At 39.6% G+C, this 10,000-nt stretch overlaps 1 protein-coding gene across 4 annotated transcripts in view; it reads left to right on the top strand.

The window, feature by feature from the left end:
* Nucleotides 1-10,000, top strand: part of myo5b (myosin VB) — a 70,482-nt gene that overhangs the window by 1,827 nt on the left and 58,655 nt on the right. The window contains exon 1 of one of the 4 annotated variants that reach the window (XM_078271680.1): nt 4,164-4,598. The exons of the other annotated variants lie outside the window; for them this stretch is intronic. Coding sequence (XP_078127806.1) covers nt 4,572-4,598 — 27 coding nt within the window. The 5' untranslated portion in view covers nt 4,164-4,571. Of the gene's footprint in view, nt 1-4,163; nt 4,599-10,000 lie in introns of those variants that run through there. 4 annotated transcript variants of the gene reach the window in all.

The raw sequence follows: 10,000 nt of genomic DNA, 5'->3' as shown, positions 1-10,000 counted from the left end.
ACGCGCACACACACACACGCACACACACACACACACACACACACAGACAGAGACACACATGCACGCGCACACACACACACACACGCACACACACACACGCACACACACATGCCTGACAGAGACACACACACAAACACACACACACACACGCACTTTTACTGTGTCTAAAATGTGTTAATACATAAAGCTGCAGAGAGATGAATGGATCAATCAGAGCAGTAATTAATCGTTCATAATGTTCCTCAAAACATGAGACGTCTTCAAAGCTTGTTGTGATTTGAAATCTCAGAGTTCAACAACAACAAGTGTTTGTTGTTGTTGGTAGAAACTGAAGAATATATCAACATTATAACCTTAATAACTTCCCTGTTGTTAGACTACACTCGACTAGTCTCCATAGGGACTGAGACCTCTCCCAGCTAAACAGACATGTGAGTGGAAACGTTAGAGGAGGTCTGGGTGGAGACTGATGAGTCAAATCTGAACAGGTTTCATCATCATCATCATCATCATCATCATCACGCCCTCAAAGCTGACTCCACATAACCAGATGTTGGTGTACAACTGCTGATTATAGAAGCTCTACATGCAGAAACATCAATATCTGGTGTTCATCTTGCACAAAGATCACGATGCAACAAAATGACTGATCAAAAACATCGTAACAAAAGTCTCACAAAGGTTAAAAAATGACAAAAACGTCAGAAAAAGTGACAACAATTTGGGAGAAATACTTCAAAAACGTCAGAAAGTGACAACAATTTGGGAGAAATACTTCAAAAACGTCAGAAAGTGACACTGTGTTCATATTTAATGACAACAAAAGTTGGCAGAGCTCAAATGACACAATTCCAAATATGAAAAAAACAGAAACACAAACGTGAATCACGTTCTACGGACAATTTCTATTAAAATATACACAGACATACTGTGTAGACCATCATCAGGCAACATTAACAACATAAACAGAGGAAGTAACAAGTACTGAATAAATAGAGAATAGATTCATAAAATGATACAAATGTGAACCAAATATGTGATAAATATGTTCAATGTGTGTGTTAAAGTGAGCGAGTAGCGTGTTCGTGATGAAGACGTTAATAATCTGTATTCTGTACGTACTTTATTGGACGTTTTTGTTGCGTTTTCAATGTTTTTGTCTCTTTTGCAGTCATTTTTGCCATTTCTTTTTTACGTTTTTGTTGCTTATGTTTTTCGCCTTTTTTGGAACATTTTTCCCAGTTCTTTTAAAAACAGTTTTGTTGACTTTATCACAATTTTTTTGGACATTTTTGTCACCTTTTTGAAGGTTTTTTTCAAAGTTTTTGTCGCTTTTTCCAACATTTGTCACCTTTTGTTGTTGATTTTTTTCGAGTTATTTTACCACAGTTTCTTCAATGAGTTTGTCAGTTTTCTGAATCCATGCAGACGTCCCGGGACCCCCCCCCCCCCAGATAGGTGGAGATCAGGTTGGTCAGCTGTCTGGTGGACAGATATCTCCACACCCTCCTGTTGTCTTCCCGTCCACCATGCAACGTTTGCTTTTTCTGGGTCAAGATTTAAAACTCTTTTTGGTCGACTTTTCAACACCTTTGTCACTTTTTCCGACATTTTTGTCTCCTTTTTCAACATTCTTTCATGAATTTATTTTCAAATGCTATAACATCTAATAAAACACCCAAATTCAGTGAAAGTAGTGAACTGATCAGATATTTAACTGGTGAAGAGCGTCGTAGGAACCATCCACGTTACTTCTTTTGACAATTTGGTAGAAATAAACCCAAATTTCTGATATAGAAACTTTTAGAAAATGGGTCAGATTAGACCTGAGGACACCAGGAGGGTTCATAAGTATCCTGAATTACAGAAAGGGGGGTGTGTGTTTTCCTTCTAATGTAGTTAGTTGAAGCTGCTCTAATAAGTCAGTAATAACGGAGTAACTGAAGGACTGACATGTCTCTTAGAGTGAAAGGTAAGAGAAGCTGGGACCCCCCAGGGCGGCCTAAAGCCTTTATACATTTTTGCATAGAATACTAACCTATTAAAATAGCCTAATAATTGTTGGCATGATTTTATAATCATGTTTTAATGTTAAACATACACACTTAGGATGCACTGTATCTGTGGATGGATACCTTAGTGACACCATCATCAGTGGGGATTTATATTTGCTAATAATATGTTGGATTCATGTGAAGAAAAATTCAAAAATGTACTATAATTTGGTGCTCCCCCTGCATTGACTCTGAGGACCCCCTAGGGGTCCCGGACCCCCTGTTGAAGATCCCTGATCTAAAGTATCCCCTCAATCTTTACACATTTAGACAGAGGAAAGATGATTTATGTTTTCCTCCGTGCGTGCTCACGGGTGCAAGCCCTTTAAAAAAAAGTAGTCGTAGTAGTGGAAATGTTTGCATTTCAGAACCTTAGGAAATGGACAGCGTCCAACATGAACACACACGCCTATTAACTCGATAATAAAGCCCTAAAGTAGGCTTTCAACTCAGGACAGGACCACTTCTCTCAGATACAGAGAGGACTGGAGAGGAGAAGTTGGACTGACACGCAGCTGCCATCAGCTCCGTGGGAAATGAAGAATCAATGCCTGCTGTCTAGTAGACACTTTTTTAATAACAAATCTGTCCATTTTAGTCTCACTCTGATTACCTAATGCACATGCAAGCACTGTATAGTGGGGGGATGGAGGGGGGAGACGCTGTGATTGGTGGATAGGATATGGAGCAGGGGACTGACAGAGACATAACCAATCACACTATGACAGACGCTCCACTCAGCACCAGCTGCTATGTTTAACTGTAAATGAATGGAGCCTACTGGCGGTCTGGCACACGGGGGTGCTCAGGATGTTCTCAGTATCGGCGCCTATGGCTGTGACTGTTGTTCTTCTGATGGTAGTTAGTTGAAGCTACAGTCTGTAATAAACTATTTCATCATCAAATCTTTCTATTAAATCTGATTTTCAGTCTGCAGCTGTAGTTTGGATATTTTCCATCAGATGGAGACATGTTGTCATGTTTCTTTAAAACCTCTACATCAATGTTTCTGCTAACCACTGACACGTCACAGACACAGGGCTGGAATGTAACTAAGTACATGTACTCCAGTACTGTACTTCAGTCCAAATGTTGAGGTACTTGTACTTTACTTGAGTCTTTTCTTTTCATGGCACTTTCTACTTCTACTCCACTACATTCATCTGTTCCAGCTTTAGTTACTAGTTACTTTAGTTACTAGTTACTTTAGTTACTCCGCTACATTCATCTGTTACAGCTTTAGTTACTAGTTACTTTAGTTACTAGTTACTTTAGTTATTCCACTACATTCATCTGTTCCAGCTTTAGTTACTAGTTACTTTAGTTACTCCGCTACATTCATCTGTTCCAGCTTTAGTTACTAGTTACTTTAGTTACTCCGCTACATTCATCTGTTCCAGCTTTAGTTACTAGTTACTTTAGTTACTCCGCTACATTCATCTGTTCCAGCTTTAGTTACTCCGCTCCATTCATCTGTTCCAGCTTTAGTTACTAGTTACTTTAGTTACTAGTTACTTTAGTTACTCCGCTACATTCATCTGTTCCAGCTTTAGTTACTAGTTACTTTAGTTACTCCACTACATTCATCTGTTCCAGCTTTAGTTACTACTTTACACATTAAGATTCCTGCACATACACACACACATGCACATACATACACACATGCACATACACACACACACACACACACACACACACACACACACACACACACACACACACACACACACACACACAATTAATGTCTGTAAATCGGTTCCGGTTCAAGAATCCAGATCCTTCATTAATCCCACAGTGGGATCGGCACTCTAAAGATAAACTATGAATAAATATAAGTAAAGAGAATAAATAGTCAAATGTATTTACATTATTATTTACATACGTATATTGTTAGATATTATATATGGTATTGTATCTCCTATTGTCGTTTTTTAAGGATTAATAAACGCACAATCAAACAAATCAGAAGTTCCCTCTGATTCCTCAGTCATTAATGACCCCTCACGCTTCTATCTGGACCGTTTGTGGGGCCCCAACCCTCAGTTTGGGAACCGTGTGTGTGTGTGTGTGTGTGTGTAGTAGAAACCTGCCTGACAGAGAGTCAGGAAACAGCCAATCAGACTCTCGGTGTGTCTGTCCGGAAGTCTTCTTCGTCCTGCAGCCGATATTTGTTGTAAAATGTTGGCTGCTTACGGCTCTTTGAACGTGTTGTACCGTGTTGGATTAAAGTGTGTAACCACGGAAACGACGCAGGGTAACTACGGGAGGGAACACGTACAGGTAGCGGGAACCCCCGAGGCTTTCTGACGGCTGAAGCTACACCGAGACAAGTGACCGAAACTCCGCCGGGGACACCTGCCCGCTCCCCGGATACACCTGCCAGCCCGAGCGCTACGGGGGCATGCGGACTAACTAACTAACAGCTGACCGGTGTCTCTGCTGCTTTAGACGAAGAAACCTCCGAATAAAAAGGATTATAATGGATTTGTAAGGACACCGTTCTGTTCTTTTGGGATCATGTCTGTGAACGAGTTGTACACAAAGGTGAGTCCCTTCACCTGTGGAACACCGCGATGTCACACTGTTACCCTGTTTCCTGGTTCAACACTGGTTACAAGCTGCATTCACAACTCATTTTTAAAACAGCCTCGTTTTAACAAACAGGGCTGTGTGTTCAGCCAAAGTTAACAGCGTTCGTTGTCTACAGGTCACTTTCACGTGAACCAAACTTAATGTTATTTTCATGGAATTCTGAGTGGCGAGTCGTGTCTTCGGGCGGTTAAGCGGTGGCGTTGATAGTGATCAAAAGTTTAAATAATATCTCAATTATAGCTGTGTGGTGGATTAAATATGCGCCGAATGTTTCAGAGGACCGGGGGACATTTGTTGGCTAGTTGGGTTGTGACGTTTTGTCATGAAAACTGAAAGTTTCCTATAGATTTACATATTTTGTAATGGACTTCAACACTTTATTAAAAGTTATTTCCATGATGCAACCTGGTAGTTAAAGCAAGTGTACTTTATGTTGTGAGGCAGCAGTGTGATGGGTTGACACATGGAAGCTTTCAGAAAATAATCAAACTTTAAAGTATTAAAAAATGTTGCTTTCCAGGATGTAGAATCCGTGGTTTTGTAAAAGATAAAATAATCATCTTATATCAAATAATGCAGCTAACCAGTTACAATTACTAACACATAGTTAAAATACATCCTTAAAACTGCATTAATAAACGACTTCACCTCGTTTTGATGTCACAGTTACGTCACAGTGATGTCATGACATGAGACTACAAATGGCCCACTGAATTAGAGAGTCCCACCAGTCTAAATGTCCAGTAATAACACAAGAACAGCAACAGGTCAAACAGTCTGAAAGCTGGGTCTAAATCAGAGATACTCTCCAGGTGCATTGTGGGAAAGGTAGGCTAACAGTCAGACTTTTGTATTCTAGTTTTATTTTTTTGTCAGCTGGTCTCTCTCCTGACATTTAAGATGGTCTCACTTTACGTTTCTCCATCGTAGTCCTAACACACACACACACACACACACACACACACACACACACACACAAAGACATGGACACAGACACAGACACACACACACACACACACACACACACACACACACACACACACACACACACACACACACACACACACACACACACACACACACACACACACACACACACACACACAGGACAGACACACACTCAATCACACACACACACACACACACATAGACACAGACACACGGACACACACACACAGAAATCCATGTGATGTTCTTCTCTACAAAGTAAACATTTGACTGACATGTGATGTCATTCTTCTTAGAGAACTGTCAGTTTTTAGAAATGTCTGATGATATATTGTCTCTAGAAGTGTTTTATTCAACTGTTGTTTTTGTTAAAGAAGGAAAAGTAAATCCCAATACTCAATACTATTGAATCTCAATACTTCTAAAATCATAATGAATCAAAATACAAAATACAAATCCAGTCCCAGCCTCTGGAAGGAACTTGTTCTGGTGAAACGTGTACGTTCAAAAGTTACTAATCCAATCAGCGTCCACGTATATCAGGCAAGAAAGAAATCGGGACCAAAGCTTCGGGCTGGGACGATATGCTTTTTTTATATATATATATATAGATAGATAGATAGATATAGCATATCTCTGATGCTCTGAAACAGACGTTAGAGGGAACAGTAGCATCGCTGCACGTGCTGCTAGTTAACACTTCACTCGACAGCAGGTAACGTTAGCCTAGTGCTAGCTAGTAGATTAAACACGTAGGTTAAAATGCTGACAGCTAAACGGTGTAAAGGGTGCCTGTATTTCACTGGAAAGGATTCTAACAGCAGGACGTTAAGCAGTCTGCAGCTGCCGTTGTTAGAATATCAACACAGACGGTGCGTTCACTAGAAACTAGTAAGCCTTGTGGTGCATTCAAAGTTATTGTAAAATACCCTATTACACTATTTTTTTTAAAGTATCGGTCTAGGCACCGGCACCGTTTTAAAAGTATAGCTTTTAGCACTGGTATCGGAAAAAACCCAACCCTAATTATGTGTAGTCAGAGCGTTGGGTTGTGCAGCTGCTCTGTAATCCTCCTGCTGAACTCTGAGTTAGTTTTGATGAAGACGAGCCACTTAAATCCTGAATAATCTGATCTGCTGCTCCATCTGCTCCACACACACACACACACACACACACACACACACACACACACACACACACACACACACACACACACACACACACACACGTACGTACGTCTTCACTCTGCTGACTCAGACACCCGTCTCTGTTTATTTACCATCTCAGCTGCACATTCACACACTGTAGACAAAAAAAAAAAAAACAGGTTTAATATTTAGTGTAAATAACGATTATTTATCATTTATTAATCTGCAGATTTATGTTCTGGATTCATTTGTTAAAAACAGTCTCAGTTTGTCTTCAAACAACACATTCTCATGAACAAGTTGTACGATTTTCTACGTAATTACAGCAACGGACGATCGGTCACGTCACAGTTAAGAAAGAGGTTAACCCATCAGACTCCATGTAAATAATCACTACTTTTATCAGCCTAAAACACACTTCATTCAAAGTGGACAGAAACTAAATAAAACTATCAAAGTCCGTCTTGGTTCATCTTTCCACTGTTCCAACAATCACCACTCTGGTTTGGTTGAAATAAACCCTTAATTCACCCATTTACATGTGGAAATATGCTGGCTCTATACACGCTAAAAGTCCTGATTATTTACATGGAGTCTGGTGGAGATATGCTGGCTCTATACACGCTAAAAGTCCTGATTATTTACATGGAGTCTGGTGGAGATATGCTGGCTCTATACACGCTAAAAGTCCTGATTATTTACATGGAGTCTGGTGGAGATATGCTGGCTCTATACACGCTAAAAGTCCTGATTATTTACATGGAGTCTGGTGGAAATATGCTGGCTCTATACACGCTAAAAGTCCTGATTATTTACATGGAGTCTGGTGGAGATATGCTGGCTCTATACACGCTAAAAGTCCTGATTATTTACATGGAGTCTGGTGGGTTTGGTGATGGTGATTTTGGGGCTGTTAAACTAAAAGGATCTTCCTCTTTAACTAAAAGGTCTATCTCTGTAGGGATCCATCCCATAATGTTGTCAGACACTTAGAATAATAATCTGAGTCTGTCAGCAGCAACAACAGAAGAAGAAGGGGGGGAGTCTCTCTGGAGGATTATCGTCTCCGTCGGGGTTCAGCTCATTTTAATCAGACTTCAGAGCAAAAGATTTAGTCCTTTAATTAATTAATTAGTCAAACAACAGAAGGAAAGGCAATTTATACACTAAGACGTTTATAAAAGTGACAAAAACGTGTGTGTGTGTGTGTGTGTGTGTGTGTGTGTCTGTCCTGTGTCTGTGTCTGTGTCCATGTCTGTGTGTGTGTGTGTGTGTGTGTTAGGACTACGAAGGAGAAACGTAAAGTGAGACCATCTTAAATGTCAGGAGAGAGACCAGCTGACAAAAAAATAAAACTAGAATACAAAAGTCTGACTGTTAGCCTACCTTTCCCACAATGCACCTGGACAGTATCTCTGATTTAGACCCAGCTTTCAGACTGTTTGACCTGTTGCTGTTCTTGTGTTATTACTGGACATTTAGACTGGTGGGACTCTCTAATTCAGTCATCACTGTGACGTAACTGTGAGAACAGAACATTAATCCACAAATATTTTAATAATTTGTCTTCTGGGTCATTTTTCCAGCAAAAAAAGCCCAAACTGTGACTGGTATTGAGTGGTGAGTTGAGTGTATTGTTACATCACACTAGCTCTGTACAGTTTGAACCGGACACATGTTATTTTTATTATTAAGAATAAATAAGGAAGGAATGAAATGCAGAGACGGATCCATCTTTGCAGCGCTACACTATCTATATACTACCTGGTACTATATACTACCTGGTACTATATACTACCTGGTACTATATACTACCTGGTGCCTGTGCCGAAGACACTGAACCCTGAATTGCTCCCGTGCGTCGGTGTGTGAGTGTGTGTGAGTGTTTGTCTGATGAGCAGGTGGCTCCTTGTACGGCAGCCTCGGCCATCAGTGTGTTAATGTGTGTGAATTAGGGCTGCACAATTAATCACAATTTTATCCAAATCACAGTTAGAGACGGTCTGATACCATGTTTTGCTTCCCGATACCGATTCTGATACCTGAACTTGCATATCGGCCGATTCCAGTGTGTCATATATTTTATTATGTTTTAACAGCTGTATACTACTATCTCTGTATAGATGATATGATGTATAACAGCTGTATACTACTATCTCTGTATAGATATGATGTATAACAGCTGTATACTACTATCTCTGTATAGATGATATGATGTATAACAGCTGTATACTACTATCCCTGTATGGATGATATGATGTATAACAGCTGTATACTACTATCCCTGTATAGATGATATGATGTATAACAGCTGTATACTACTATCTCTGTATAGATGATATGATGTATAACAGCTGTATACTACTATCCCTGTATAGATGATATGATGTATAACAGCTGTATACTACTATCTCTGTATAGATGATATGACGTATAACAGCTGTATACTACTATCTCTGTATAGATGATATGATGTATAACAGCTGTATACTACTATCTCTGTATAGATGATATGATGTATAACAGCTGTATACTACTATCTCTGTATAGATGATATGATGTATAACAGCTGTATACTACTATCCCTGTATAGATGATATGATGTATAACAGCTGTATACTACTATCCCTGTATGGATGATATGATGTATAACAGCTGTATACTACTATCTCTGTATAGATGATATGATGTATAACAGCTGTATACTACTATCTCTGTATGGATGATATGATGTATAACAGCTGTATACTACTATCTCTGTATGGATGTGATATTATTTCTATCTCTGTTGTCGGTCTGGCTCAGGTTAAACTCTTTGTGAAACATGAACTCCCCAGAACTTTCTGTTATTCTGCAGTTTGTCAGTCAGTTATAACGGAAAAATAACATAAAAAACTATGTTAACGTAGATTATCTTTAGGGCTTTATTACGTGGTATCAGATCGGTGCATTAACTCCAGTACTTCCTGATACCGATACCAGCATTTTAGGCAGTATCAGAGACAATACCGATACTGGACTGAACATCTCTAATCACGATATGGACTATAGTGCAATATCCAAATCTCAGAGGGGCGCAATATTTGTTGAAGGCAAAATATGTGTCAATCCGTTCAGAATGAAGTAGTGTGGCGCTGCAGAGACGTCCCCGCCTACACATCCTATCCTACAGACTACAGACTATGAAAATGAGAATAATGATACAAAAGTGATCATTCCCTCCAATATCGTGACTCATATCACAATCGCAATATCAGT

Source organism: Sander vitreus, chromosome 16 (assembly GCF_031162955.1).
Source record: "Sander vitreus isolate 19-12246 chromosome 16, sanVit1, whole genome shotgun sequence".
Taxonomy (NCBI): domain Eukaryota; kingdom Metazoa; phylum Chordata; class Actinopteri; order Perciformes; family Percidae; genus Sander; species Sander vitreus.
Note: the sequence above shows the minus strand (reverse complement) of the source record. Positions and strands in the feature narration are given on the sequence as shown.